The sequence below is a fragment of the Trichosurus vulpecula genome, chromosome 2, assembly GCF_011100635.1.
Source record: "Trichosurus vulpecula isolate mTriVul1 chromosome 2, mTriVul1.pri, whole genome shotgun sequence".
Taxonomy (NCBI): Eukaryota; Metazoa; Chordata; class Mammalia; order Diprotodontia; family Phalangeridae; genus Trichosurus; species Trichosurus vulpecula.
Genome location: NC_050574.1, coordinates 58,845,240 through 58,861,516, shown reverse-complemented (window position 1 = coordinate 58,861,516; position 16,277 = coordinate 58,845,240). Strand labels below are relative to the sequence as shown.

Genomic DNA, 16,277 nt, shown 5'->3' with positions numbered 1-16,277 from the left:
CTGCTTGGGCCTCTGGGCTAATGACACCTATGCACCAGTGCTCCCTTCCCCTCAGATTCCATTTTGAACCTGCCTTTACCTCATGCTTCTGCAGGTTCTTCCCTCAGACCCATGTGTCCTGACACTCCCGCCTTCCCCCTTCCTGCCCCTGTCTTGGCTCCAGCCAACCCTCTTGATGTGGCTCTTCCTACCACTGTGCAAACCTCAGCTCAGACAGCCATTCAGTTATATTCAACAGAGAGTCAATACTTTGGGGGGAAAGGCTCTTATTTACTCCTAATATGACTACTGTTAAAATAATTTGGTATTTGCACATTAACCAGATGTTGTCTGTTTAATGTACCAGGAGACAGGATTCTCTTTTTCAAAAGACCAGTTGTTCCTTCTAACCAGTCCAAAAAAAAAAAAAAAAAAAAGGAACATTCAACAGCGGCACTATCATTTTTCTCTGATACTCACTTAGGTGGGCATAAGACTTCCTCAAGGAACTCCTCAATCTTGTTCACATCCGTTTTAACTTCACTGTTGAAAGTGATAAATGGCGGGTGAGTCCCTGGAGCCAAGTTCTGCAGGTCTGCAGGTTTCCTAATGGACCAAAAAAGGGAAAGAAAGGAAAACTGTCAAAACCTAATCATTCCTTCTCTTACTCAGAGAGCAGGAATATTCTCCACCTCTCCCCCCACCAAAAAGATAATGGCTCTTGCAAAGAAAACTGATTAAGTTATATAGACAATGATATGGTGAAATTTATCTTTAATTAAGCGAGCTGTCTCCAACTTCACTCGGATTAAAAACAAATTTACATTACAATGAAGAAAGTATATCCTGAAGGTGTGGTGTTTTTCATTACAGTGAATTTTCAGGACTGAATTGATGGTCCTAATGAATTCCGGGCAAAGCACTTTACTGCCCTGTTCTGTATATAAGCATCTCGAGTCCTCTTTACCCTTCATCATTCCACCATTTGGTCCAGCCAGCGCCTCATCTTTGACAGTCATACCTTAGCAGGAAACAAGAAAATTTTGTGAATTCAGTCCCCTGCTTAGGCTATGTTGTTCATATCCCTTCCCAAATCAAGAAAACGGATATTTTACAGCAAGCTTTATAGAATCTAGTCTTCAGCTTCTTTTTTCAAAATTGAAAATTCTATTATTTTCTTTGACTTTCTATTCACCACCTTCAACCACGACTTTCATTCTGTACTGTTTGAAATATTGTATGTGTGTGCATATGCACATAGAGACTATACACGTGTGTGTGTGTGTGTGTGTGTGTGTGTGTGTGTGTGTGTGTGTGGAGAGGAAGGGAGGGGGGGGAGGAGAGTGGAGGGCAAGGGGGAGAGGAGAGTGGAGGGGAGAAGAGGAGAGGGAGATGGAAAGGGAGAGAGAAGATTTAAAGTTAAAAAGGATCTTAGAACAGAAAATGTTTTAACTAGAGGGGACCTCAGAAAGCATCCACTCTGAACTCCCTCATTTTACATATTAGGAATCTGAGCCTCATGGAAGTTAAATGGCTTGTCTAAGGTCACACATGTAAGTAACCAGCAGAAGCGCTATGACAAGTTAAGTCTAATGCAAAATTATGGGAAAATAGGACTCTTGGCTTTAGAAAATAGAGGAGTCTTCCAGAAACACTATTGGGGAAGCAACATGAAATAATAGAAAGAATACTAGACTTGGCAGCTCAGAGACACGAGGAGTTCCATCCCCAATCTCTGCCATTTACTCTGGGCAGTCCTTCTATCTTTCTGATCTTGGGCTTCCTCACTGTGCTATAGTGGAAGGAATACTAGATTTGGAATCCAGAAGGCATGAAGTAAAATAGGGATAATAAAACAAAACGGGATTTTTGTGAGCAAAAGTACCAGGAGCCGTTTATTTTTCACCTAAATTATTTCTTTAAAAAGTTCTTTCTGGCTCTTGACCCTCTTATCCTAGGAGATGATACTTATGCCACCTACCTTTAGGAGTTGTTGGATCAAAAGACATAAATACTTGTAATAACAAAGCACCATGTAAATGTAAATTTATACTTAACTGGGGGGAGTGGGGCTAGAAAACCCCAGGTACTCTAAAGAGGAATCATTCTGCTCCTACACATCAGCGGCATTTGCAGTTTGTCACTCCCTCTCTCTTATCATTGAGACCACCTGCTTTCCCTTTCCCTGATCACTAAAGGGTGTCCGAGTGTGAAATTACAGCCTAGACATCAAGTGCATGTTAGTCTCATCCCCTCTGGCTGCCCACCCCACCCAACACACACACACACACACACACACACACACACACACACACACACACACACGCCCCTGCTTGTACCTTCCTTGGCTCCAGGAGTGCTCAGGCACTGGTCAATAGTCCAGAAACTCAACTACTTTAAGTTTTTAACTTACCTTTGCTCAATATTCAAAAGTGAGAGGTTTTTGTTGTTCAGGTTTTTTTTTTTTTAGGGAGGAAGAAGGGGGTGACAATGAGAAAGGACAGTAGTACTTGAGTAAAGCCAAGGGGCTGTTAGCTGTGCATCATTCACGTAAAACAAAAAGACACACGGCAGAAATCCCATTCAGGGAGGTGGCTGATTCTAGAAAGGTCCAGGAAGTCTTGTTTTTGAATGTGCAGTAGGAAGGCTAACTTAACTTCTCACACACAAGCTCTCAAAATACTTTATCAAACTTGTTCAGCCCAAATCATAACAAATTATATCTGCCCATCATTTTATGATAAACTGAAAGGTCAATAAAACTCAGAAAGCCATAATTCCAAAACACGAGGCCAAACAATCCCTACGAATACATCTTGCATCTACCTAGCAGCATTTTATGTTTACCAAATTCTTTCCTCAGAGTAAGCTTCAAGGCAGGCAAATGCACGTTTATGCCCATTCTACAAAACTCAACTCATTCTTCTTTCCCCCAGGCCCTCCCTTCCTCCACACTTCCCTGTTCCTTTCAAGGGTACCACCACCCTCTTCAGCACCTTTCCAGGGCAAAAGGGTCAAAGCCCAGGCATCAACCTCAGCTTCTCATTCTCTCTCCCCACAGCCAATCTGTCACCAACACCTGTCAATTTTATATCCATCACGTCTCCTGTATGTGCCTCCTTCTCTCTATGACGTTGCCATCACCCTGGTGCAGGCCCTCACCATGTCATGAAAGGACTGCTGCTATGTCCTTTGGATGGTCTTCCTGCCTCTCTCCATTCCAATCCAGCCTCTAATCAGCTGTCAAAATAACCTTGCTAAGCACTGTATCACCCCACTAGAAACTCCAGTGACTCTTTATTACCTCTTACAAGGTACTCCTTCTCTTGGCCGTCCTCCACTCCTGGAAGGCTCTCCCTCCTCATCTCCCCTACCTTCCTTCAAGTCCCAGCTAAAGTCTCATCTAATTCAGAAGCTATTCCTGATTCTCCTTAATGACAGTGCCTGCCTTCTGCTCATTATCTCCAATTTATCCTGTCTAGACCTTGTTGGTACTTAGTGGTTTTCATGCTATTTCCCCCATAACACTGTGACCTCTTTGAGAACAGGAGCTTTTTTGTCTTTCTTTGTATCCCCAACACTTAGCACAGTGCCTGGCACATCACATGTGCCTAATAAATACTTCAGGAATCACTGAGTGATCGTGATACAGCGGAAAATGCACTGCAGAAGCCTGGGTTTCAAAATGTACCAGCTTTGAGTCTCAGAGTAAGACATGTTCCCTCCATGCTCATCCACTTTGTCATCTGTAAAATGAGAGTGATAATACATTACGTACACCCCCGTGCTGAGGGACCTCTGGACTAGCTCTAAAGCCCTCTTCTGTGCAATGTGCTTTGTTAGACATGGCAGTCTTTTATAACGTTGGAAGGACCCCAAGTGGCCCTCATGTCTGCCTCATGAACTGGCCTTCCAGCCTCCACCTGAGCTCCCCAATAGCATCTCCATTACTTCTCGAGGCAGCCCGTTTAACTTTCAGGCAGAGCTCCTTGGTAGGAAATTCTTCTTGGCGTCAAGTCTGCATCAGCCTCGTTGGTATTTCCACCTATTCCTTTAACGCCTCTGCTCTATGATGGCCCCTCAGACATTCTGCCATCCGCATACCCTGGCCAGCCCTGAGGTTTATCTTCTCCAGGTTAAACACTCCCACGCTCCTTTTATAGGCACAGACTGAAGGCCATTCACAATCTTGGTTGTTGTGGGTTCAGTCATTTTTCAATCCTGTCCGACTCTGTGACATCACTTGGGATTTTCTTGGCAAAGATACTAGAGTGGTTCAGTATTTCCTTTTCCAGCTCATTTTACAGATGAGGAAACTGAGATCAGCAAAGGTGAAGTAACTTGCCCAAAGTCATACAGCTAATAAGTGTCTGAGGCTACATTTGAACCCAGGTCTTCCTGACTTCAAGCCCAGCACTCTATTCACTGTGCCACCTAGCCGCCCCTTGTCCTGGCTACCCAGGTTATCAATCAATGTCCTTGCTCTGGGCAGTCAGAATTGGACCTAATAGCCCAGATATGCTCTGACCATGGCAGAGGGCAGAGAGGCCATGCTCTCTTTGTTTCTGGAAGCTGTCTGCGCCCCTCAATGCAAACCCAGCTTACTACAAGACATGGCAGATAAGCAAATATCAATAGGAAGTACAACCACAAGTGGGGATATCAGAGGAGGCTCCATGGTATAGGAGAGAGCCCTGGAACTGAGTCTTGAAGAAAGAAAAAGGTTCTTATAGAAATAAGAAGGGAATATATACATCCCAGGCACTGGGGGCAGGCAGGAGACCAAGCTCCAAGTCTGGGAACCAGCTAGTACTGCAGGTGGGTTGGAATGACTAGAGTGTGAAGAAATGAGAATGGAGCCAGAGTAGGGGGAGGGGCCTTAAACTCCAGCTTAGGTGGTCCCTACCTACTGATACAAGAGAGGCCCTGAAGGTTTTTAAGCAGGGGAAGGAGATATGGTCAGGCCTGTGACTTGGGAAGATAATCCTGGTGCCCATATGGAGGATGTCCTGGTAATGGGAGAGGCTGGAAGAAGGAAAGCCAATCAGTAGGTTGCTGGAAAAGTCTCTTGGTGGGAGTTAATGAGGAGGCAATAAATTCACCCAAGCTCTATGAGGATCTGCTGAAGCAACCAGGGAGATTTCTCCTGGAGAAAACAACACTGGGGGGTAGGGGAGGTCTTCAAGCATCTGAAGGACTGTCATGAGGAGCAGGGACCTAGACATGTTCTGCTTGGCTCTAGAGCACAGAACTAGGAAGAGGGAGAAACTGACAGTGAGCAGATTTAGGTTTTACCTAAGAGAGAGACTTAGGTATTAAGGTTTCTCCCTTCCAGGGGCCAAGGGGGTGGGGGTGGGGGGCTTCAAATAGGCTGGATGGCCACTTCTGCTTCTGATATTGTGGAAGCAAATCCTGTTCAGGTACAGGTTAGACCAGAAGGAATCTGTTTCAAATTAGAACTCTCCCAATTCTGAGATTCCAAACCTCAACAGGATCATTGTCAGGGTCAAGAGAAAGCACTTCGGTGATATGGAAGTGGGAGTTATTGTTATTAGTGTCTCAACTATTAAAGACATTGGGAGCAGAGCTCAAGCCTTGAAGTCAGAGCACAGCTCCTTCCCATGGTCTGGTTGTTTTTGTTTTTAAAATTCTAGAAGCAGTAAATAATTCTTTTCCTTCTGCTTTGGTTCTGGAATAAAAGAAAAGAGAGACTGGGGGTGGGGAAGAATAGCCAGAGAATGAGGCAGGAAGGAAGGTCAAGAAAAGTCAATAGGAGTGGAAGAAGAGAGTAAAGGATGGGGGAGGGAGAGCCCAAAGTTGGAAAGAAAAAAAAAAGAGTTGGGGAGCAGAGGAGAGTTTCTAACAGTCACCAGAAGTCGCTGTGGGGGCGGCACTCTCCCAGGTGTCCAATTCCAAGCCTTCTAATGAAAACCTAGTTGTAGTTGATGAGTTCTCCAAATGAAGAAAGACAAACACTTAATGTAAGGGGGATGTTTTCAATCCTAATTCTTTCACATCCTAAAAGCAAACCCATTAAAACAACAGATATATAAAACAAGGGTTAACACAACCCTAGATCAAGGACTAGTGCGCAAAAAACCTCTTTCTATTGCTTGAGTCATCCAGGGAAGGTCTGCCTCAATGGGGTCAAAATGCATTTTGCACTTGTCTGTTCTGAGATAACTTTTAAAAAAAGGTGTTAACCGATTTTAACCAAATTTAGCATACTGCTGAAGGTACAATAAATGCCACCATAAAGATGAAAGGAATGACAGTTCCTGCCTGGAAGCTGAGAATCTACTGGAGCAGGACCACAGATAAGCATGACATGCTCTAGAATGTGATGAAGAAAGATGGATCTGGACAAAAGTGATACAAGAAAAAGGGGATGATGCTTTCTGTTGGGAGACGAGAAGAGGTGGGCTTCATGGCGGAGGCAGCATCTATAGAAAAGGATTTCTATGGGCAGAAGTAAGGAGGCAGATCCCTCCAAGAAACTGAGAATGCCTTTGCAAAGACATGGAAATGGGAGGTAGGCTGCCAAGCTGGAGAAAGAACGAGTTGTCCCCTGTGGCTGGAAATAAAGCTAAAGGGCCATGACTACAGAGGACCTCAGGTGAGAGTGCCGGCCACCAAAAGTGAGCAACAGTGGAGGGAGGTTTGGGGGGGGACAAACATCCCTGGCACGGCACCATGTTCTCATGCTTCCTTGACTCGATTTATTTGTAACAAAGGAGGGAAGGAGGGTTCTGTCTGAGGGCTGAGTGTCCGTGGGAAGGGACAGAGATGTCAGAAAGGAAGAGAATCAAGAAACGCCGTAAGAAAAAGCCTGAAAAAGTATGGAGAGCCTTAAAAGCTGGGCTGTTTCCATTTAGCCTCCAAAGAGAAAGCCAGTGATGTTCTAAAGCGAGGGAGGGACAAGTAGCAGGAAGGAGGCCTGTCAAGGGCAATGTCACAAGACCTCTTGGGAGGCCAGTGCAATTATTTCAGCGAGACCCCTCAATGTCAGCCTCAGTCTAGCCTCTTCAAAGAGCCTCCAATGAATTGTCAGACAAGCATGATGCTCAGGTCCTTGGTGGTCTTGCGCTATGTGCACAGTCAGTGACAGCCTCAGCACTATGGCCACCGTGGATGCATTCTCTAATACTCGACCTTCTCGTTCAGAGATACATGGTAATATTTGTTCAAAAGAACGTCAGCAGTTATGCTAAAAAGTAAAGCTCTCACCCACTGTGGTGGCAGGGCTGAGGCTGAGGAGACCCCTCCTGAGAGGGACTTCTTTTTGGTCCCAGGAGGCAAGGCCATGAACAAAAGGGAGAAACTGCAGAGAAGCCACCATAGGTGACATCAAGAGAGACTCCCTGTCAATGCGAGCTGTCCAAGAGTTGGCAGCTGCCCACAAGCCCCTCAGGTAGAGGCTGTCAAGCATATTACAGCAGAGATTCCTCTCAAGGAGGGGTTGGACTTGAACCCTTCTGACTCTTAAATGCTATAATGTTAATGGAGATGACTTTGGCTAATTGGAGAAGCGATGTCATGGAGTAAAGAGGACACTGGACCTCCCATCGCTGCCCAACTCAGCTACCTCCTCACAGCATCAATTCTGTCAAGTCATTTTACTTAAGACCCAGCCCCTCCTGGGCCTGCTTTCTCCTATGTCAGCTGAAGGAGTACACAACTACTTCCAGCAGCATTTTGTCCAGCAGCAATGGAATGTTCAAATACTGGGCTTTAAGCAATGATGAAAGAAACATATTTCAGAGAAAACTAGGACTTGAATAAACTGGTGCAGTGACCTGAGAAGAACCATAACAATTTATGAAGAAATACACTGTAAAGAAAAGCAGCTCTGAAAGACTTGAGAGCTGTGAGCCTCGAGGGCACTGCGCAAGCCCTATTCCAGAGGCTGGATGGAGAAGCCTGTTGGTCACTTCCTAACAGGTGACAGACTCACAATGCAGAATGAGGTGTGCTGGTGGACACGGCCAATGTGGGAATACGCTTTGCCTGACTATGACTATTGGTACAAGGGTTCTGGTTTTCTTTTTTTTTTTCCTCCAGTTGCCCCCCCCCCCCCCGCCCCCAAGAGAGAAGAAAACAGAAGGAAGTCAAAGGGAATCGGAGAGAAGCAGGGCAGTTCTTACCATTTCTCAAGGGGGCCAATTCCACCTTTGGACAAAACTGTCCTGACTGTGATTCCTTCTGGTCCTTCTGTTTTTTCCCCTTGGGGAGCAGGAATGAGGGGGTGGTGAGGGGATGATCTATGTGTTGAATTTATTACATACTTTAAAAGAAAAGCAAGAGAAACACAACTCCGTGTACAATCTCTTGGTCTGCAGTATATATGGAAATTTTGATTTTATTTGGTGTTCAGGTTTAGAAATTAAGCAAATATATAAAATGAGAGGGTTGGCCTGGAAGATCTGGCTCTAACATTCTGTGAAAATATGGCTAATTCAGAAACACTAACAAAAACCTGAAATCTCATAAAGCAACAAACCATACAAGTGGCAAAAGGAGACAAATGGCATAGCTTTCAGAGCTGTTTCCATTAGGTCCCTTTTTTCAGACTGTTTCTCATGAACAGAAATCGGCTCCTGAATTCTAACTGCGCCACTGCCGTGTAGCTACTCATGAACAAGAACCAATCCCTGTATATTAAAACCATGGGTGAGTTCACCAATCAGAAGCAATTGCATTCAGGAGAGCAAAAGATGGTAACGTTTCTTGGTGAGCCACTTAGATATGACTTTTCGGGGTTTTTTACTAATATCAACAATGCCTCAAACAGTAGGAGGCTAGCCAAAGCTCTGGCAGGCCCTATGCCACGCTGTAAAGAACTTATCTTGGGATCTGGTAATGGGTCACTAGCCAGCTCAGAGCCTCCTCCTCAGAAGGCCAGCCACCAGGAGTGTCACTGCAGGCACCACATCAATACCCTCACAGATCCTTTAAGTAGGAACCCTGACACTGCCACGAACGCTTTCTGTTGCAAAATGCTGTCAAAGGAGCCTTCTGTATGGCTACAGGAAACTGGCTGTGTGCTTCCCAATGCCAGGCCCCAAGTCACTGGAGATGGGGCCTGATCTTCTACAGGAATTCACTGTTCCAATCCTGTCCATCAGTCACAAGCAGATGGAAACCAGAGCACCACATCTGGCACGAGAAGCCAGCTCCTACTGACTTTTGTCTGAGTTGTCACAAGTCGACACAGTGCAGGCATTGCTGTCCAAAGGAGTCACTGACACCAAAGATAGGAACAGAGCTCTCTGGATGGTGCTGCCCAGCAGGGCCTGATTGGAGGGAATGCTACCCTCTCCCAACTCTCCGCACTGCACAGGGAGGGCCCCAGGCTTCTCTTCTAGTCCTGCTCCCTAATTCTGGGGTGAACTACACGTCTTCTTTGTCACTGTTATCTATGCAAGGAAGCCCCCTCTGAAGAGCTGCCAATGGGCTTCAGAATGGCAGAGCACCTTATATGCACTATTTCATTTCACCCTACACATCCCTGTCTAGTTCAGGGATTATTATCCTATTCTAGAGATAAGGAAAAAGAGCCTCAGAAAGAAAGTGATGTATCCAGGGTCATACTGCCAGAAAGCAGCAGAGTTGGACCCAGGAGTCTGGTCCTCTCTTCCCTCTCCACCACCCTCCCTCCCTGCTGGACTCTGACCATGAGGAGAAGCACCAAGAAAAGGAATGTGTGTAGTGCCCCCGCTGCCTGCCGCCCCCCCCAGCATGACAGCCACCTCTGCAGGATCTGTCGATTTGAAGGAAACACCATCCGGGGGACCAGGAGCAGGTGAAAGCACAACACAGACACCGTGGAAGCTGCCCACCCAAAACTGGACGGCAATTTCCAAAGGAGTTGTGAAATCGGTTCACTGGGGATTTTATGACTGCCCTAACAAGCAGCTGCGTCTGAGAGAAGAGCGCAGCCTCGGCACTGCCAAGCTGAATTCTCTCTGCAAGGTGGCCGTGTTCCCTCCTACTGACTCTCCCTATGGGATTCATGCAAGAGAAAAGAAGTCAATGTGCTTTCCTGTTTGTCCCAGGAGTTCTGGGGGCCCAGAATCATAGGATGATCAGGAGGCAAACACCTTAAGTGGCTCTTCACATCCTCCTCAATAAACCATGACCTTCTGGTTGATCCTGGCATTCAAGGCCCTGACCAGTCTGGCTCTACTTTATCCCTCAGCCCATATGAGCCCATGAGCTCATACTCATATCTCATACTTCTCCCCTTAACAGACACACTAGAACTTCCTACCCCTCATTTTCATCCTGCCCTCCCCTCTCTCTGTCCCTTTACTCATTCCCACATCAGGAAAGGCCATTTCCTCACTCTTCCATGCCCCCACCCCTCCATTATGCTTTTCTCAGCTCTCTCCCCAGGCCTCCCCTTTACAGTTAGCCCCTCTCCCATGTTATCATGCTTCACCATCCCATTAGACCATAAGCTCCTCGAAGACAGGATCTAGTATGCTGACCTTTGCAGCCCCAGTAGGTGCTTCACAAAAGCTCAAATTGAAAATATCCTTCTCTGCATCTCAGCTCCTCACCTCAGAGGATTCTGCCTCTACCCACCAGGGAACCAGCTAGGAAGATGCCAGAGGCTCTCCCACCAGGCACTTCTAGTGTCCCTGCTCCTTCTCCCAAACCCTCCACAGAGGAGGTACCAGAAGCCCTGCCCCCGCTTTTCAAGTCCCATGGATCCTCAAAGACAGATATCCTGAACACCATTTTCATACAGGAATCCTCCTTGGTAACATGCCACAGCCTAGCATATGTTGACCTTTGGAGTCACCAACAAGTAGCCCATCAGCACTGGGCGAACCTTGGGCAGGCAGCAGCGGGCAGCTTGGGTCCCTGCAGCCAAGGGCAGCCTGAGTTTTGGGCCATATCAGGGGAACTCTGAGTTGTTTTTGAGCTTTTGATTCTTTGAGATCTGATTTGCCTCTCAGTTCTCTAAATACAATATGCAACAAGAAAAGAAAATGAGGTTTAGATTTGCTTTTTTCTTTTTCATAGAAACAACTCCCACAAAAGCACTCAAGGTACCAACTATGTTTATACTGGCAATCAAGCTAAGGAAACTAATTCAAAGACTCCATAGGGTTCTATGAATACCAGCAGAGTTATTAGCATAGACGGCAACTCGAAAAAGATGTCCCACAGAGCCAACCGCAGATGGGAAATGATTCGCTCTTATGGATAAGATGTCATGTGACAATCATTCTATCCACATGTAGAATGGATTTTTAAGAGCCCTGCTACTCCCCATCGGTCTCTTTAGGGGACTGTTTTTGTCTCAAACCCTCTAGAACTGAGCACTTATCCTTAAAGGCAGAAAACTGAGTACACCAAAGGCCTTTTTTCACCCACACACATGCAAAAAAATAGTCCTATTTTTTTTAATCCAAGAGATTTTACAAAAGACATTTTAGGCTCTTTGTACAATATTTTCAATAATCCCAAAGTCCTCACTGATGCAAAAGTTCACCCCCTTAAAACCGATATTCTCCTGGTAATACTACCGTGGCTGCAAATCATGGTCCACCATGATCTCAGAAAGCCAAAGGGCCATATTAGTAACACATCACCAATGACGCCTTGTACCTAAGAGGTGAAGTAAAAGGCCTATCAAAGATATGTTTATTCAGAAAAGGCCAGTATTGTGCTGAAAATGAGGGGATAATGGAAGGGCAGCTCCTCTCCTCCCCCCTATTAAAGAACGAGAAGAAGGCCCAATGTGTAGATTGCTTATGAAGGACATGGCTAATATGTGCAGAGGATATGAGGCCATGTGGAACAAGGAACCACAGGGACAAGCTCATGGTCTCACTGACTTACTGGAGTGGCTGAGACCGTGAGATATTTTGTTTCTCTTAAATAATTTCACTGAATATGGATTTTAAAAGCAATGCAGAATGTGTGTGGATTTTAGCTGTATCCTCACTTTTCCTGCACAGATCACATTGCACTTAAGAGCTACTTTGAGTGTATTGGGAAAAAGAAAAATTTCCAAAGCCGAGAATTAGGGGCAGCGGCGGGGAATATGCTAGAAAGCTCTCCTTCCCCCAGTACAGTGTTCTCTTGTGTTAGGAGTGTTTGTGCAAGTTCCTAGGCACACAAATATGCCAACTAATATACCTGAGGGATGGAGAACAACAAAGGCCAGTACAGCCAGTACTGCCCGAGCTCGGGCCACGTCCCTTTGGGAACGGCGGATTTCCATAGCTCATTTTAGAATTCCTGGGGCAAGTATCACAATCGAGCACTGTACAGAGTAAAGCGACTCATTCAGAGTACAGCCGACTCATTTGCTCCAGGCCAAAAATGGGATAGGAAAAATCCAAGTATTTTCAGTTGCAGTCAGGGCGTGTGCCTGGCGGCAGGGTCTACTCTTAGGAGCTGTACTGGGACGTTTCCTTTTGGGGCTGGGATCCATCCAGTTCTAACCGGGGTCTCCCTGAAGAGATCTGAATTCGTAGGAAACTCACTCCAAATGCAGGGTGGCCACATCCATGATTGTGTTCCTCCAAGAGTTCCAGAGTGAGGTCATCCCCCTCTGGGAGGGTGTAGTTAATGCTTGCTCTCCCACCTGCTGTGCGGCGCAGACCCCAGCACACAGAGCCAAGGCTCAGATCTGTGTGACCCTAGCCTAAGCACTTCACCTTCCCTGGAGGATCCACTTTCCTTATCTGTAAAACTGAGCTAATGGCAGCTTCAGGACCCTCACAAGCTCTCTGAGTCTGAGCCATTTGCCATGCCCCTGATGCTCTACAGAGGGTTTTCTCTGGTGCACCTCACAGCCTCCATGCTTCCTCATTCTGTAGCTGTTTTTTTTTATCATAAAGGCCCCTCAGAGTCCTTCTCCATTTCCACAACCCAAGTTGCCTTCCTGTGAAAGCAGGAGTAACAGCAAGAAGAGATTTCTTCGCAGGACTCCCAACAACAGCATCAGGGAAGAGCATTAGGCAAGTCAGGGCAACTGAGCCACTAAAGTCACTCCCATGAAAATAAATTCCCTGCCCCATCCTCAGTTATCTGCTGTAAAGAAAATTCCACATCTGTGAAACATGAGGGAAGGAAGATCACTATTGGCAGCACAGCCTGATTCTAGGAAGCTTTATAAACAAAGGTTCTGGGTGACACAGGATGGTTGGAAATGAGATACCCCGCCCTGGGACAGCTCTAACCACAATGTCCATTTTGGGAACATGTTAGGGTTCACAGAGCGCTGTCCTTACAGCAAGGACTGAAGCCACAGAGAGGCCTCACAAGAACATGCCCAAACGGTCACAGACACTCTGTGTGCATTCCTGCTGTCATCATTCACCATTCTCCAAGAAGCTAGCTGACATGAATGCAGTCCTGATGGCGACAGTTATCTTGGCCAGTGGGAAGCCACTCTGGGTTTCCACTGAATTCCCACCTCAAGCATGTTTGCTCCACGAGATCATACCAGGACAAGCCCCTAAGCACAACAGACCCACTGTTCGACGGACTGCACGTGCCTCCTGACCATCTACCAAGACCCTTCCAGGAGGCTAAAAATAGCTCCCTCTACATGAATGGTGAGCTCACAGATAGGGATTCTTATTTGAACATTACACAGAAGCCAAACTTCTCTCAAGTCCCAGGGCAGATAATTCTGGCTAAGCTCCACGCAGTCTTCATTTTCTCCATGTGCACATTTTAGAAATGGAATCCACCCAAGAAATTCCTCAAGCCCTTCCTCTCATTTTGCAGATGAAAAAGGTGGGTCCTGTTGAGGGGGCCAAAGTCCCAGAGGGCCAATGAGTCTCAGGACCAGGACAAAGGAGACCCCAGATGTCCAGGACTTTCCCCACTATATCGAATGGCCTCTATTCCTTGGTAAGGAACTCAGGGGACAAAACAGCAGTGTACTAGAAGCTCCTACCCACTGCTGGAGTGTCCAGACAGCCTGGCAAGAAAGCCAATTTCTTATGGGTCCCCTGCTATCCTTGGAAAGTATCCTTGAAAAGACTGCATGATCTTCAAGCTAAAACTCAGCACCTCTGAGCTGCTCAATAAAACTACAGCAGAACTGGAGGAAGTTTCTAGCAAGAGAGTGGTGAGGGGAGATTCTAGAAACTGAATCGGGATTATGTCCAATGGCCCCAATCCACACAGAGCTTTCCTGCTGTGATGTTTACAAAGGAGGGAAAGAACCAAGCAACGCTTGTGAAATGACTTGGGAGAGCAGGAGTTTATTTAAGAGAAGTGCTGAGCTTCCTTACCTTTTCAGATCCACTGTTGTGACGCTGAATACCACTCCTTTGAGCCAAAGGATCATGAAGAGCCTCTGGGAGAAGGGACAGTTTCCTATGCTCTCACCATCACTGCCAGCCTGAAAAACACAAGAGACCAAGGTTAAAATCAACACAGGATTAAGGAGAAAGGATGTAAGACATTCAGAGCAACGATAATTCAACTTGTTATGAGTCGACCCTGCATTCAAGACTCCACTAGGTGTTAAGAAAGATAAAAGCCAGAATCTCAGAATTCAGAGGACTCTCAGGGGCCAGCAGCTGGTCCAACCTATACGTGAACAAGGATTATCTCTGCAATATACCCTTGTCCTCAAGGAGCTTCTACTCTAGTGAGGGAAATAAAATGTATGTACAGATAAAAAGAACACAAATGAGAACATAATTACCATTTAAATGCAATGCAGTGTGCCATGAGAATATGAGTCAGAGGACAGAAAACGTATTGCCAGGTTTTAGGTGGGCGGGGCAGGCACGGAAAAGCTCTGTGGAGATGGTGACATTTGAGTCGGAAAATGGGTGTAATGTCAACAGACAAAGATGGTCAGGGGTGGGGTCTGAGGAGAAGAGGGCCTCCATGGCTGGCAGAAAGAGGAGTATGAACAAAGGCATGGAGATGAAAAGGAATGATAAATATTCAGCAATCACAAAAGCAGAGGTGGAGCTAGCTTCTTAGTCTGGGGTCTGCGTACTGGTTTGGTTTTTTGAAAAAATTTTGATCACTGTATTTCAATAGAATTGGTTTTCTTTGTGAATCCTACGTGTTTTATTTTATGCATTAAAAACATTATTCTGATATGGGGTTCACAGGGTTCACTGGACTGCTAAAAGGTGAAGAATCCCTGATTCAGAGAAAGAAGGGGCACTCAGGAACATCTAATCCAACCCTCTCCTTTTTACAGATAAATAAACCAAAGTTTTAAAGAGGTTAAATGACTTGCCCGGGGCCATGAAACTACTAAGAATCAGAGAATTAAAACTTGCGTCTTGGGTCTTAGCTCAAGTTCGAAACTCTTAACGTCACACCAATCCAGTACATGAAAAGGCCAAGTGGACCCAACTTACAAAGGCCTTGAATACCAGGCTATGAAATAAGAACTTTATTCGGTAGACAACTGGGGTTTTTTTTACTATAAGACATTGTCATCCTTGAAGTAGAGGGAGGATTGCTTGTACCGAATTTGTGTGTGGTGTACAGGAAAGGAAAAGGAGAAGAAACCAGAAGGAAAGGCCTACAGTACAGAGGTGACGGTATTCTGTTCTGTGATTTACAATTTCCTCTCCCCAGGGTGCCCAGGTAGGGAGCTGTCTCCACCAACCGCTGATCACAGTTTGCTTTGCAGCTTACAGTTTGAGAGAGGTGCCAGGGGCCCTCTGCAGAGCCACAGAACCAATAAAGTGTCAGGTCACACGGGAACCTTCCTCTTCCTGACTCCACGGCCAAGCTCTCTCTCCATTATGCCACACCATGCTGCCTCTTAGTAAGTTTATCCAGCTTAAAGGAACAGTAGCAAACAGAGAGGGGACAAAGCGGAAGGAAGGGTGGGGAGCTCCAGGCCATTCCTCCCGTTCCCCAGTGATGAGACATGTAAATAAAGAGGAGAGTGTTAAAAACCAAGTCTGGCCTCTTTGGGCAAGGTTTTTATCATCTGAAGGGCAAGAAGTGTATTTTTAAGTTTTATGAAGCAACAATGTAATTACACATACCCTATAAAGACTAAGTTATCCATTCTTTTTTTCTTGTGCTAAGATAATAGCAAACAAGAACTCATTTGTGCGCCGAGATTTTATAAAGCACCTTCCTCATTACGGGGAGGAGTATTATCATGCCTCTACTGGAAGGCTTGGCTTCTAGGGTTCTCCCATCATCTGGGCGGCTCCATCATCCCTAGGCCTCAGTAGGTGATCTAGGTATGAGCCGCTGGAGCTGGAAGCTCCACCATCCTGCAGCCTGCCTGACGATGGGCCTTCCTCAACTCAGCTAGGCTGATCCAGGGCCAA

The 16,277-nt window shown here is 46.0% G+C and overlaps 1 protein-coding gene across 2 annotated transcripts in view; it reads right to left on the bottom strand.

Moving 5' to 3' along the window:
* CLIC4 (chloride intracellular channel 4) overlaps positions 1-16,277 on the bottom strand; it is a 90,028-nt gene that overhangs the window by 22,465 nt on the left and 51,286 nt on the right. For both annotated transcript variants that reach the window (XM_036744408.1, XM_036744409.1), the window contains exons 2-3: positions 14,247-14,356; positions 460-585 (exon numbers count right to left, since the gene is read on the bottom strand). In XM_036744408.1, the coding sequence (XP_036600303.1) occupies positions 460-585; positions 14,247-14,356 (236 nt within the window). The remainder of the gene's footprint in view (positions 1-459; positions 586-14,246; positions 14,357-16,277) is intronic.